This window comes from Sinohyriopsis cumingii, chromosome 7 (assembly GCF_028554795.1).
Source record: "Sinohyriopsis cumingii isolate HCF-2022 chromosome 7, ASM2855479v2, whole genome shotgun sequence".
NCBI classification, from domain to species: Eukaryota; Metazoa; Mollusca; class Bivalvia; order Unionida; family Unionidae; genus Sinohyriopsis; species Sinohyriopsis cumingii.
In genome coordinates, this window is record NC_142967.1 from 24,217,833 (window position 1) to 24,234,453 (window position 16,621).

The window sequence follows — 16,621 nt, forward strand, 5'->3', positions numbered from 1 at the left end:
AATAGAAAATAAAATTTTCAGAGGCAACTTAACCATATCCAGCACTCCAAATTCCGTTATATGCATGATCATATCCAGGAGTAAACAAATTAAAAGCATGACACTACATGTTATGCCATGCCACCTGGCCATTGCAACTCAATATAGAAGATTATTTTGGTGGAAAAATTGTATGCAAGTTTCCCAACTGGTGGGTGATATTTTAATTTAATAGGAAAATTAAATGCCAATTTCCCATGTGTTGGGTGATGTTTCTATCTTGGTGGAAAAATTATAAATCAGTTTTCCAGAAGGTGTGTGGTATTTCTATTTTATACTCGCTTTCCCGGATGGTGGGCAATATTTCTATTTTTTGTCTCTGATACACTAAACAGCTAAGAGTTCTGAAGCACCTGAAAATTCTCTTATGGAGAACACTTTAATATAACAATATCGCTATTTAACTGACATACCTCCACAAACAGAACTTACAGAAAACAATGGCACTGCCTTAATTCACATTTTGACACTTATATGCTACCACATATTTCATCTTTTACTTCTTGACATATATGGTAATCATGTGATCTGACTCTTGCATAACATCATTGGACTTACACAACCAATATCAATTTCAAGATGATATTGATTCTATCTGAGAACAAGGGTACAGTCATGTTTAGGAAAAGTGATATTCATGGGTGCATTTTTAAATGGTGTACTTGCCAGCAATCCTGACATTTACCCAAAATCAACTATGGTCATCTAATTATGTAACATAAGCACACAATAGATGCAATGCAGAAAAATACTGAAAACTTTGAATACTGCAATACCACAGTACAAGCAAGGAGATATTCACAGCTATGCAAAAGGTATTTTGAAAAATGCGTTTTCAATAATAATAATAATAATAATAATGCTTTATTTATAGAGGGTGACTCATTAGTCAAGGACTATTCTCCCTTGAGGCCCTCTTAAGGAGAGTATAACAATGCACATTATATGAAGATAGCAATAATTAGTGTTTATTTTAACATGTTTAATATTAAAATCTAAAAACCATTATCTATTAGAATCACATACATGCTCATGATATCTTTTCTTAAATACTCTTATATTTTCAGCAGATTTTACATGTAGTGGAAGCTTATTCCACAAAACTGTTCCAGAGTATTGAAAACTCTTTTTAAATTGCTCTGTTCTTGGTTTTGGTTCATGAAGGTTTCCATGTGATATTGATCTCAACTGGTATTGTGTTGAAAAAGGCCTGAATAAGTCCTGAAGATACTCTGGTGCAGTTCCATGTAGACATTTACATAAAAGAACTGCCTTGTGAAAATCTATCCTGTCATATATTGTGAACCATATGAGTTCTGTAAATAATGCTTTTGAGGGATGATCAACAGATGCATCTAAAATTACATGTGCTGCTCGTTTCTGAAGTTTATAAATCCTGTCAAGCTCAGATTTAGCACAGTTTCCCCATACATTAGAACAATAATCCATCGCTGGAAGAATATATGACTTGTAGTATAGATTGCGAGTTTCCATAGGTAAATATTTCTTGATTCTGCTGAGAAGGGCAATTTTGGATGACAGTGTTTTATAAAGCTTATCAATATGGTCATTCCATAATAAATTATTATCTACAGACACACCTACAAGCCTTTCATGTTTGACATTTTCTAATGGATGATTATTTATTGCAAGAGATAGTTTTGGGTTCCCTAACTTATGTAGCTTTTGTGATGTCCCCAAAATCATACATTTTGTTTTACCTTCATTAATTACCATCCTATTTTGTTGTGCCCAGTTTTAGACTCTAATAAGGTCAGAGTTTAATCTTGTTTGGATAACTTCAGTATCAGAACTAGATGTATACAAGGTTGCATCATCTGCAAACAAATCTGTTTGTGGATTCATTATTTAATGGTAGATCACTGATATAGATAAGGAAGAGGAGAGGCCCCAAAACTGAGAATTGAGGGACTCCTGAATGAATAGTGCGAGTTTGAGAGCTAATATTGCCAATGCTTACTTGATGAGACCTTTGGTTTAGGTATGATCTAAACCAGTTTAAAGAAGGATTGTCAAACCTGTAACAGTTCAACTTTTGCAGCAGAATTTCATGATCAACAAGATCAAAGTCTTTCTTGAAGTCCAGGAAAACAATCCCAGTCATATGTCCATTATCCATTTCCTTCAGCCAAAGATCAATTAATTTGGTAAGTTCTGTTTGGCACGAGTGGTACTTTCTAAATCCTGATTGTGCTTTATGAAATGGAGAGTATGTTTCCAAACATTTATAGACCTGAATGGCTACATGCTTTTCAAATAGTTTTGACAATACAGATAGAATATTGATATTGGTCTGTAATTTCCTGGATCTTCCTTTTCTCCTTTCTTAAAGATAGGTGTAACCTTTGCACATTTCAGTGTTTCTGGAAAATTACCACTCATTATACTTAAATTTATGATATTTGTTAGTGACTTTGTTATTACTGGTGCAGCAATTTTAAGAATTCGTGGACCAATACCATCCAATCCAGAGGATTTATTAATATTAACCTTAATTAGCATATCAAAAACATCAGCTTCATTAACATTAGATACTGAAAAATAATTATCATCAGGAATTTTAGCTCTTATGAATAACAGAAGAGCATCAAGTTTGATTGGGATATTAGTCTGGTTCTGAATACTCTTACTGGAGATGCTTATGAAGAAATTGTTGAACATTTCCACAATGTCTAGTACAGATGTTGCTATATCATCATTTTGCTTAAGTCTAGGGGGAAGACAACTGTTCTTGGGTGAAGCTGTAACATTAAATTCTTTGGATTTATCATGGTCTCATTATTACATATTTATATTTTCTCCCCAAATAAATCATAAGATATTATGCCAGGAGCTGTTCAAAAACTGAAATCTAACAATAAATGGTCCAAAAAATTAATTTTGGAGATCAACAGAATTTTCCTCTTCAAACAGGAATTTGCAAAAATGTAAAAAACTGAAAACATTTTTTATAATACCTTAAACCAAATAAATTTTTAGGTATTAACCCCATAAAGTGCTATATTGTTTTGCAGTACAAGATCCCTCAGTGCTGAATTGCTTGAGGGAGAAAAAAAAGAAGAAAACTGCACAGTTTTTAAATACATATAGCATGTATTTCAATATAAATATACACAACAGATACACAAACCCTATATGAAAACTGATGGTGGATATCTGAACTTTAAGATTAACATCAAGGCACATGCGTAAGTGTAACATATTTGCATGTACATGTGCAACAGAAGTAAAATGACAAGTTACGATTGTATTTCATCTGTATTTTTTTTGTTTTTTAATGGAAAAGTTTAAATATATCTAAGAAATATTATATTCTTTAGTAGTTCAACCATGTACATGTTATGTCTGTCACAATGTTATATCTTAATTGCAAACATCACAGGTAAAGAAAGAACAGTTTTGTAAACATCGACTCCATGAATGTCAGAGGCAAGTTTAGACCCCCAAAGTCAGTAGTAAATGTTCATGAAAATTTGTCACTTCTTATTTATTCTAATATATTTGCATTATCTCATGTCAACTTGTGAGCTTACAGTCACCCATTGTGTTCACCACCTGTTCATGTGTTATTCTAACTCATCTGAACTACTACATTCACTGTTTGTAATTTACACGTGTGGAATAACGTGAAAAATCAGGTACACAAAGTACCACTTGGCATGTCTCACATCTGAAAGATGTTTGCTTTCGTCCAAATCCCTCACGGTCCTTTCTTTTCTTATTACAATCAACACAATCATGTACAGGTGGGCTCATTTAGCTCCAGGTGTAACTGGAATAAATTCAGGGAAATGACTCCCAAAGAGGCGTTCGGCTTGCTCACCGTCAAATTTTCATCCTCTCCTGCTTCCTGAATCAATGACTTCACTACTGAAACACGGAAATCATGGTGACTTAGTTTCTTCTGCACAGGCGAGAATTTGAGGTGCAACTGATAGGTGTTTACAATACATACGTTCAACAGATGAAGAAAAAAATAGTTTTCTCCACTATTTCTTGCATTTCCTTACTACAGGATTGTATTTGTTAAATTGGTCAATTAAATCTACTCCTCCCATGTTTTCCACATAATCCGCAAAAATGTAGGTTTCATTACAGGTGTGTTTGTTGCAAAATTTGTTTTATTGATCACTGCTACCTTAGCTTCATGAAAACTTGAGATCACATTTACATCTCATTTGTCATGATATTTCACCAGCAGCAAATTGTCATTTCTGCGAAAAATACTCTCACCCTGGTTTAGTTTGTTTTAACCTTCATTGCCTCTGCAACACCTACCCTATTTGTTTGCAAGGTTCCACATTCAGAGGTAATTAGCAACTCATGTTCGTTAAATAGTTCAGGTGATGAATAATAGGGCTGTCAACGGGTACACAACCATAGTGAATCACTCAGGCATTGAAAATTAATGACGAGTACCCGTTCACAAAAATAATTTATCGACAACACTATCAAAATATCACATATCATCAGCAGTACACTGGTCTGAGTTGCAGCTCCAGTCTATATTGCGAACGGCTTAACAGTTCAAAACAATACTAATATTTAGACTATGCGTGTTAACATATCACTTACTCATCAGTCAAAAACATTCGAAAAACGTTATTTTATTCTAGTTTGAAATTTTAATAATGTGAAAACTTCCTTTAGTATTCAAGTTCTCATTTGCCATGAGTAATAAATAACAAAACATGCTGTTGAAGTTGTTGGAAGTTTATTAATAAGTGAAACGACACTGTAATATTAATTCATTATTATTGACAAACCAAACAAAATATTAGAGCTATCTATCAGAGCACAATTTATAATAGACAATTTGAAGTACAACAGGAAAACAAATTATCTCTGTCGACAGACTATCAGCCATCTCCTACTGGGTGTGGGTAAAGTGCAAATGTGAAAATGTGAAAGTGCGAATTGGTAAATTGTGAAATAGTGGATAACATGTGGTAAACAATGTGCAAAATGATGTAAATAGTCAGTTTGTTTTCATCACCCTACAACAATCCAGGTTTGTGAAAATCTGACAGTGGGGTAACTAGGGTTGTACATGTCTTTCATGTTCTAACGGGTACCCGGTTACCCATTAAATGGTGCAACGGGTAGCCGGGTGAAGTTTTCCGTGATTTTTTACAACCCTAATGAATAATAATTATCCATATATACTCCGTCCTTTACTGAAAAGACTACACGTGCAGAACAAACCAATCACAAATTTTGTTGTTTTACTCAGCTCATCAATGTTTAGTTCTAGTCCTTCACAATAATTTGTCAAGGTCTCCACCTGTTTTACCAATATAAATGCAGTAGCCAATACAATATCCACTGCTTGCCTCGCACACCTGGAACAGCTTTATGTGAAACTTGTTAGGTTTGGCAGAGTTATAAACTCAAAATTTCAGACAATTTTTCCAAGGGCAGGTAGCCTCATCAAAACTGAGGTTCATATCTGATTAATAAACCTCTGCAAATGCGTCATTTTTTTCAATCATTGGGCAGATCTTGTGTAAAGTGTCACCTTGATTGTTCTTGTTGTCTGCCAGGTGTAAATTGCTTAGAATAGCTAGAAATCTATCCCTACTAATTTTTTTGTTGAAGTATGGGGTTTATATCACACCAATAGTCCATTAGGAATCGAGATCAGATTTATGTACCAAACCCAGAGGTCTCGCTAGGATTTTAAAACTAGTAGTTCAGGAATCCCATTTTGGTAAAATAGGAGTCCCACCATCAAAAGTTGCAGTCCCATCTATCCTACAGAATCAACACAGACATGAGTGCATCTATTTTTAGATGGATAGGTTTTCGTAATGTAATCACTCACTTTAATAAAGCTTCTTTACAACAGTCCATTGACAGGATTGTAAATTTATGGTTTATTTATTTGTCTATGTCCTTGTAGTAATTTTAGACAATTGTTACATAGTATCTGATTTGCTGTTTTCCCCCCACATTTTCGCAAAAACGTGTCAAGTCGGAAAACAGCTTAGACCTGAAAGAGCATCTCGCGAAATCCACAACATAGCACTGTCCCATACGTTTCTGACCAACATAATTTGCATTATAAAGTAAAATCTTTAATAAAATAATACTTTGGCTTTGCTTTCAATGATTTGTATATTTTTCTGAAAATATTCGCCCGATGATTTACGAAAACACAATCTAATAAACAGGTACATCCCAGACTTAGTTTCCTGTTAGGCCTACTAGTTCACTTACAGTTTTGAACTAATTTTACAATGAAATAGTGTACAAGAGGAAGTTACTATATATCCAGATCACCGATTCTGATCTTAAAACACATGTTTGTATGTTTTATCATCAAAGGATATCATGCAGGAAATTGATAGTTTCTACCTTACTTGGACAAGGGTTAATGGTCAATCAGCTATCAAAACATATGCTTGTGAACGGGCAAGAGTTTGTCAAAGTAACTGATATCAAAGCTAGGCCTGGCTACTGATGTATTGATGAATACATTTCGCTACAACACTAGAACTAAGCGGGCTAAGGCGAGGACCATTTTAAAAAAAGTATGGTCAATCAATGTACCTCTTAAATAGCTCTTGTTTGTCCATCAGAGTAATACTGAATTTTGTCAATCCAAGTAAGAACATATTCCAAATACTAAGCTAGGCATCACACACTTTCTTACACTTAGCTACTGTCCTATCTGAACTATCAATTCTAGCAGCTTTAGCACTCTTCTTGTTACAATCTTCGTACGTTTGCAGTTTAACCCCAAAATACTTATCCAAATTTACGAATGTCATTTTGTCTAAGTCTCAACATGTCTTGATTCTCATGCACTACTTATTCTGATACATTTGGAAATGAACACAATAACGAAAGATAAAGTTGTTTATTTGATGTACTTTTATAAATTACCACATGTACATCTCTGGGTCTTTCTGACTCTGAATTCAATCACTGTAAATATCAGTACATTTACCACCCGGCCGCCAGTAAAAGCCTTTGAACTTGCCGTCCAGCTATTGCATTATGTTGATTTTGATGTACTCTTATAATGGCAACATGTATGTACATCAAGAGGTCTTTCAGTCACTGAATTCTGTCATTGTAAATATCAGCACAGCTAAATGATCAACACATTTTCCCCACAAAGCAGGTAGCTGAAGCAGGACTGGCAAGTCTTTGAATTTTGCTGCACACCTATTACATGCACACGGAGGATTCCAGCCTCAGTGATTTTCTGCATCCCATATCAAAAAATGGCGTCCAAATATGCGTAATTAAGCGTTTCCAAGATCTCTGAAACCCATTGCTATAATCAATACAAAAGAGTTTTAGCTGCTCAAGTGTGACAGGCTGCCATTTCTTCATGCAACTGTTCTCCTTCAAGTCTGCCTCATGAACTCTCTGATCCCCATAATGATTTGTTTGATCTTCGATCACATGAAATAACTTGTCATCAAATAAAGTCTTAAATAGCCGATAGATTCAGAATTCACCATCTCAACATTTAATTTTCAAGTACCAGTGAATGGGGGGGGGTATCAGGCTGGCCATCTTTTCTCATCCAGCCAGCATGTACATCAGACACCAGTTCCACGTTGATTCCTGGATCAAAATCACTCAAAGGTATTTCCATCAACACATTCACCAGCTCCAATAATTTCATTCTCCTCAAATCCTTCAAAATCATTGTCATCATTACTATTAGAAGCCAGAATTTTTTGCAAGAAATCACCATAGTATTCAGCATCAGCCATTTTAATTTTTTCAGGTACCACCTGCTCAAAAGTGAGTATTTGTCAAACTTCTTTACTAAATGCTAAGTCAAGTAAAATGGAATGGTTGTTTTGGGCCTCTATAAACCAATGTTTTACAAGCAGTGATAATTTTATGCATACACTGTTGCCTATCTGGAAAACGACTGAAGTCACAACAAGCACTAGAAGACCTTGACCAACAATGCAACTAGCACTTAAAGGGTTAATAAATGTACACAAGTAAAAAAATATTAAAAATCCTTTAAAATGTATATCAGATTTTTCTCCTACATACAGCAATTGGAGTAAACTGCCTCTGATTGTGCATTAGGATTCACACTGCTTTGATTTAATCCAAAACATAACCATAATATGTGTGAATCAAAAATGCAAAATGCCCGTTACTATCCTTTGTTTCAATTTCATGGATATATGTTCCTAAACACTGAGTAGCAAATTAAAAATTGTTTCTATGATTAAAACACTTCATCAAGATGGCAAAAGGTTTAAGTCATATTTATACCAATGTAGGTTGGCACTGAAAATCATCAAAGAAGCAGTCCAGTTCATAAGCTGGTGATTCCTATTAAAATTGCATATCTAATGTTTGAAAAGTTTTTAATTTCCAATATGGTATGCCAATTTTGATCAAAAGGTTGATATATATTTGCAGTGAAACATATTTTGGAGCCTTAAGAATAATGTCACTAAGTATCGTTACTACTTTCATCATGCTGGCAGTGCATCTTCCAATTTGGATTACATGTCTGACACACATCATTCAAAACTCAATTTCAGGCAATGAACATCAGCTAAAATTTTCAAAAGTATCTTCAAAAATAGTAAAATCGAATAAGAGGGCAAAATACAATCTAAATATTTTGTAGTGCCTTTACTCACCTTAAAATGCACACTAAAATTAAAATGCCAGATACACAAGATATGGAGCTATTACTTAACAAAAAAAACAATAATTCCATGCAAGATGTAATAACTCTAACACAGGGTATGGTGCCAAAAGAGACCTGTTCTGATCTCTGGGCCTAATGTTAATTTTCAAAAGCATAATAATTATCCCCTCCTTGCTTGTGCACAGCTATGGTACAAGTCACATAGCTCATGTACTCGCTCTTAGTCACTTTTTGCAGCTGTAGATGTCATTTTGGAGAATCTGACAACACATACCTTTAAATGGCATTTATTAACTTTTTTATTCACGCCTTGTCCATAAAAATTCCATTGAAGATTATTGTATAAATTTATTAAAAACTGCTAAAAGGCAAATTCAATTAAAACTTATTTTGCCATTTTAAGGCACAATCAAGCAAGCAGGGTGACTTTCACTTTGACTGTCTCGGAAACTCAAATACATCAAAACTCATAGATTCCATTAATGTTTTCAACCTCAAACAGTCAGTTAACCAACCCACCCAAAAACATGGTCACATTTTAGACTGGATTCTTCACAGACCTGATGATAACATTCTACGGTCCTCCCTGGTATCCCATGACCTTGCATCAGATCACCTCTGCATTATATGCCATCTTGACGCATTAGTCCTTAACCCTCCACCGTTATCTGCTACTAAGAGAAACCTCCGTATGATAAATAGAACCAAACTAATGCACGACATCCAAGCTAACCTAACAACTTGCTTACCTCCTACCGCAGAACAACTCGATAACTGCCTGCATTCATTACTTGACAAACATGCCCCAGCTACCAAGTGCAGAGTATCAATTCAAAAGTGCTCTCCATGGTATAGTAGTGTTAGGGACCAGCTTAGCACTGCTAAAAGAGACCGCCGTAAAGCTGAGAGGCTCTGGCTTTCCACGAGACTCACTATTCATAAGCAAATCTATGAAGTCGCTAAGAAGAATGTAACAAATACAGTCCATGCAGCGAAATCAGCCCACTACTACACTACTAAGATCATGGAAAGTTCCAGCTGCAAAGAGCTCTTCGAGATTACTAACAAGCTAATGTCAAGGAACAAATCAACACCACTTCCAACTACCTTCTCTCCACTAGACCTTCCGGACATGTTTGCAAATTTCTTCTGTGACAAAGTACAAACCATTAGAGATAAGCTTAACACCACAATTTCAACTGACTCGTTGTCACCATACAGTTGGGATACAGAGTTTGAGTGGCAACCATTAGCAGCATTTGAACCTGTCTCTATGGATTTCATACGTACAATCGTGATGAAGAGTGCACCAAAGTCATGTGAACTTGATCCAATTCCAACATCACTGCTTTCTGAGTGCTTAGATCCAGTATTGCCTTCACTAACTGATGTTATTAATACCTCTCTCTCATCTGGGGAATTCCCATCATTTTTCAAAACTGCCATTGTAAAGCCTCTGCTGAAGAAACCAACACTAGACCATAATGATTTAAAGAACTACCGCCCAGTTTCTAATCTCCCATTCATTTCAAAAATCTTAGAAAAGGTTGTTCTATCCCAGCTTGTATCTCATCTAAATTCAAATAGTCTTTTTAGCAATGTACAATCTGCATATTGCTCTTGCCACAGTAATGAGACAACTCTTCTAAAAGTAGTTAATGACATTCTCTCTGCATTGGATAGCAGAAAGATTACAGTCCTCATCCTCCTTGATTTGTCTGCAGCATTTGACACAATAGACCATGATATATTACTTCACCGTCTCCAGCATGTATTTGGCATTCATGATACAGCCCTACTGTGGTTCAAGTCCTACATGGTCAACAGGACACAAATTGTATCTGCAAATGGAATACACTCCAGCCCAGTTGATCTATGTTGTGGTGTTCCACAGGGGTATGTTCTTGGACCTGTTCTCTTCATTCTGTACACTCAGCAACTCTCTAGTGTCATAGATCATCATCCAGTGTCTCACCAATTGTACGCTGATGACACCCAAATATACAAATCTAGCCACCCAACTGAAGTTGATGCTACCATCCAAGGTGTAGAGAGGTGCATTTCTGATGTGAAATCATGGATGACTTGTAACAAGCTGCAGATGAATGATGATAAAACTGAGGCCATTCTGATCACAACACAAAGACTTTCTCATTCACATCCTTTACCTCAACCAATAAATATCAGCAACAACAACATTAAATTCACACAATCAGTACGAAGCCTAGGTGTTACTCTGGACAGTACTCTCATATGGCACCAACATGTCATGAACATATGCAAGGCTGCATATCTTGAGCTGAGACGCATCAGCTCAATTCGCAAATATCTTTTAGTTGATGCCACTAAAACATTTGTGTTCATTAGTACTTTCAAGACTGGACTATTGTAATTCAATTCTGTCTGGTTCATCTCAATATCTACTCCAGAAACTTCAGAAAGTTCAAAACACAGCTGCTCTGATCATACTTAGAGTACCACGATCAGAGCACACCTCCCCGCTGCTCTGTACCCTACAATGGCTATCCATTCGATCCAGAATCAAACACAAAATTTGTTCTCTGTGCTACATTTCACTGTCGGGCTCTAGTCCAACACACCTATCTGACCTCACCCATGTGTACACACCAGCAAGATACTTACGCTCCTCTTCTGACAATCGTATACTCATTATTCCTACTATAAAAACAAAGTCATATGGACAGCGTTCTTTTGCATACCAGAGCCCAGCAACATGGAATGAATTGCCCACTGAACTTAGACACAAAGATCACAGTCAAGAGGGCTCTCAAAACTCACTTATTTCGACTGCAAGAACAAACTTAAAGACCTTATAATGTTCCATACCTGAAATATTCTCAGCATGTTTTTTTTATTTTTTAATCAGTGTATCCCCCAGTGGTGTAAAACTGAGGGTACAAAAAAAACCTAGGTGTCAATACTGGGGGTCAAATAAAAAATGTGGGGGTCAAAAATGTACTGACAAATTTTCATACGACTCGTACTTTTTCAACTTGAAATAGGATATTGCAACTTGCACAACATACTCTCTCTCTCTTTCTCTAAACATACAAATACACCAACATGCATGATTAACAAACAAATGCATTGTCCATTCCAAGAATAATTTTATTTGTTCATTTCTCTTTTAAAGTCGTACTTTTAACAGTCTCCTCAACAATATTACAGCCCAACACATTACATATAAGCCAATACAAAAAGCCAAATAAATCTTTTTAACCAAATGGGAATTAATTTACTGCCTTTCATCAAATGTGTACTATAATAGGTTTCATTGTACTTCGTCCTAGAACACATTTATCCAAATATCAAGGAGGATACTGATTCATCTTCTTTCTAATAAGCTACACTTGAACTTTAAGATCTTTCTTTTATTGCAGTAAAAGTTAAAAACCAATAAAATCTGCAATGACCCGCTGACTTTGTAATCCAAATAACGCATTTGTCTCTGCAAGTTTACTGATTTCTATGTTGTGAAATAATGTCTTAGGTTATAATGTGTTCTCCAGATATCTTATGGCAAACGAAGGCCTATTTTTAAAAATTCTAAAATCCTGTCACGAAAGGATTATTCACTTTTGCAGTCTTTGCAATCACGTGATCAGAAGTCACACCGTTAATCATAATGAATATTCCAGTCAAGGGAATAATTTTCTCCATTTTTCAATAAAGTTAGATCCACAGTTACTCTTTTGTGTTCTGCTTCTTTCACTTTCTTCGCTAATGTTTTTAGTGCATGGCGTTTTAATCTGGCGATCACTTTCTAGTGCAACGAGGCTTGATGTTAAATATCAAGAACAGCTTGCTGAGCTTGATGGAAATCACGAGAAGCTTGCAAGATATGGGAAAGCCACTCCGTCATAACATTGCCTATGCTAGTCTGGTTTTATATGTTCCCTGCGTTGCACTTTGCTATATGAATAGAAGAGAGCAAGGCAGGGAGCAAACAAAGCAGGGAACCAGTCAATGCCTATACACGAAGTATATACGATGCCATCCATCGTCCAATGCATTGGGTATTAAATAAATCATGATCATATTATGAAAATCCTTTGCGTAAAAAAAAACGCATGGTAACAAAATGTGTGTGTCAATTTTCTCCAGCGAGCGTCCCCGACGCACAAATGTGGGTAAACGGAAACACTGTTTAATGTTTTTCTAATTCCGTGTTGTTTGTTTTTGTAATAATATTATTACGTTTCTTATCTTATAGGTGTTGTCTAATGTTGTAAAGTGCTTATAGCTTCTAAAGATTAGGTGCTGTACAAAGTCCTCATTATTATTATTATTATTTAAACTAGTTTTGTTGTGCACAATGATGTAAGAGGGAACACACTTGCAGTTGGGAAGAAGTTGTATTATAAACATAAACCAAGATGTGACAGTGTCATCATTTATAAACAAAGCCTGGGAAAACACCCCCAGGAATAAAAATATTGGCACACAAGTCCAATAAATAGGAGGCAATTATGTAACTTCATATTTATCTTCTGTATGGCATGTCATGTCTTTTATTTCAATTCGTACATAATACCTATTTTTCCCATACAAATATGTGCATTCAGACTATAATTATGGCTCTCAATTCAGATTTATTTTAGTTACAATTTACATAATGCTAAATTATCATTTTGAAGAAATGTTACATGTACCAGCTACGAATAAAACTTATGGTTATGTTACTCCTCTCTATCCCAATTCATAGTTGAACATCCATACTGGACAAAAGTGAAAATACACGCGACGTACCTTGATTCCCCTGTACTAGAAATAGTTCAATCAAATATCGAACTGTCATTGTAAAAGTCCACAGCGATCTATAATTTTCGTCTGGAAATTTTGTAAGGACAATTATTTTGCAGATCACTCAAAAATCATGACTGAATAAACTTTGGTATAACTGTATTACGATTCAATTTTACAAATAAAATTACTTTTTACAATTTATATCAGTAGATGCGCTTACATAACCAGTGTAACTTGGCATGCCAATTTAGATTAGGCACCTGCGACATTTTTTTGGCTTGGTCTTTCAAAGTTTCACCATTATCATCGTCCATCATAATCAATTATGAGACTTATCAACTATACTACAAATTAACAAAACACATAAATAATGATTGAAGGTACATCTGCAGAAGACTCTACAATGACTATGTACCTGAACCTGAACTATGCTGAAAGAATCTGCCCTTTGCAGCTTCTCTAAATCGCTTGGTCTCGGGGTTGCTACTGCTACTTTGGCCTTTCTTCCATCGTTTTCCCTTCGCAATATTTCTTTTTATGATTGTTCTACCTTTTCCTTTTGATACCATGTTGAAATAATGCGAAAAAATCTAGTTACATGATGAATAAAAACTTCACACACGTGTGTAAGAAAACAGGAAAGCCCATAATAATCGAGACGTTCCAAATAGCCGAGCCATCTCAAATTTCACGTTTGTGTAAATCTTTAGATCATGGAGCGAGGAAACTTAAAATTATATATATATATATATATATATATATATATATATATATATATATATATATATATATATATATATATATATATATATATATATATATATATATATATATATATATATGTGTGTGTGTCTGTGTGTGTGTGTGTGTGTGTGCGCATTAACACTGTTGTTGTTGTTGTGTAATGATGAATCTGCGCTTGTGTATTTAGTTCAGAATACGGCATATATTCAGTTACTTTGTTTCATGTAGTGTATTTTTATTTACATAATTAAGCCTTACGTAGAATTAAAAAAATGAGCATATAATAAAAAGGTTACTGCATTTGTATGGGAAAATATGAACTCGTTTTGTCAAATGGATATACTCCACTCCCAAGGTCGTGCAATATTTCCATCCGAAAAACTCGTTCATATTTTCCCATACAGCCTATATCCGAAAATTAACAAGCCCGTCAAGTTTTGCCGCCCCCCCCCCCCCATCAAGTTTTGCCTCTCACCCGAAAAAGTTGAATAGACGTCCAGGCATACAAATGCAGTAACCATAAATATTTCATGACGTAAGCAATGATATTGAATTCAGTCTGATGAAGCAATAAAGCGAAACCGGTCACACATTCTACGTGTTGGTGCTGTTTATTTTATAAAGTAAGTGTGTGTGTGTGTGTGTGTCAGTTGGCGTCGTCTGCAAAGAGAAGTTCTCTAATCAGTTTTTCCAAGGTCTTGGTGTGAGCATGAAGTCGCTTTAAGTTGAAGAGGATGCCATCAGTACGAAATCGGATACAGATGCCATCTTCGTCATCAAGATCTTTTATTGCTTTTTGGAGCATCATACTGAAGAAGATTGAGAACAGTGATGGGGCCAAAATGCAGCCCCGTTTCACGCCATTTGCAATGGGGAAGGTCTGTGACAGGTCGTTATTATTTCTGACCTGACCAAACTGGTCTTCATGCAGTTGGATGACATTGGTAAGGAATTTAGGAGGACAGTCGAGCTTTTCAAGGATTTTCCACAGTCCAGTTCTGCTCACCGTATCTAATGCCTTCGTCTGGTCCAAAAATATGTACAATCCTTTGTTCTGTTCTCGGCGTTTTCCTGGATCTGTCTCAGGACGAACACCGTGTCAGTTGTGCCCCTATTGGCTCTGAAGCCAGGTTGACTCTCTGGAGCATGTTCTTCTGCAATGGTGGGCACCAGTCTGTTTAGCAACACTCTAGCAAGGATTTTGCCTGCAATGGAGAGCAGAGTTATCCCACGGTAGTTTGAGCAGTCAGACGTTTCACCCTTGTTTTCGTACAAGGTGATGATATCTGCATCTCATAGGTCTTGTGGAAGTTTTCCTCGCTCCCACATTTTTTTTTTTTTTTTTTTTTTACTACAATACTGTTGTAATGGTTTAAAAAATCTGAAATTTAAGTGAATAATGTTTAATCTTAACATTCTATTTATTGACGAAATAAAACTGTCGTGTGATATTAATTATTTAGTCACTACAATATTCACAAGTGATAAAATAGAATACGTCATCTGTGGATTGCATAAGTTATATCTATTTATGTATGGGTTTTTTTTTTGTTTTTTTTTCTTCTGAGAAATGAAAATTGACAGACATAATGTAACAATAGGGAGTTCTCTGCAAAAACTCGGGAGATAGTACGAGATTGGGAGGTATGTGTGGAAATACCTCTAAACTATGCTCTAAATAAAATTTATGTTTGTCTGTGATTTTGGATTTTTAACGTAGCTTTAACGATTTTTCAGTCATGTCGCTACGATGTCTGCAGTGTGGCAGTTAATAGTGACGTCTAGCACTGGGACATCATGCCGCAGACATGTAGCATGATGTCCCACCCAGTCACATTATCCTGAGACCAGGCCAACCAGTCCTAAAACTAACCTCTTAATGCTAAGCGCCAAGCGAGGCAAGTAGTGAATGGGGATGGTATAGGGTCTATGGGACTTATCATTAAAAATACCCTTGGGAACATATAGGGTCTATGTAAATTTAACATGGAGAAAAATCGTGGGAACATATAGGGTCTATGGGAATTAACATGGACAAAAACCCTGGGACAATATAGGGTCTATGTAAATTTAACATGGCCAAAAAAACCCTGGGACTGTATAGGGTCTATGTAAAATTGAAATAGGGAGGGTCTCTATTTTTTTTTAAAAAAAAATAAAAAATAAAATAAAAAATAAAATAAAAAAGGGGTAGGCAATTCAAAGGCTATCTCTTTTCGAGAAATATGGGGGCCCTGAAAAGGGCCTTTGGGTTTTCTTCTTCTTCTTCTTCTTCTTCTAATTTCTTCTTTTTCTCCACCAAGTTCTTATTTTATCTCCTACACTCTTCTTCCCTTTCTTTTTTTTCTTCTCCTCCTCTTCTTTCTTCTTCTCTTCCTCCTCTTCTTTCTTCCTCTTTTCATTTTC

The 16,621-nt window shown here is 35.6% G+C and overlaps 1 protein-coding gene across 1 annotated transcript in view; it reads right to left on the reverse strand.

The window, feature by feature from the left end:
• Window positions 1-14,111, reverse strand: part of LOC149794898 (RRP12-like protein) — a 141,065-nt gene extending 126,954 nt beyond the window's left edge. Inside the window, exon 1 of the mRNA XM_089964536.1 lies at window positions 13,887-14,111. Coding sequence (XP_089820662.1) covers window positions 13,887-14,040 — 154 coding nt within the window. The 5' untranslated portion in view covers window positions 14,041-14,111. The remainder of the gene's footprint in view (window positions 1-13,886) is intronic.
• Window positions 14,112-16,621: the final 2,510 nt, after the last annotated feature.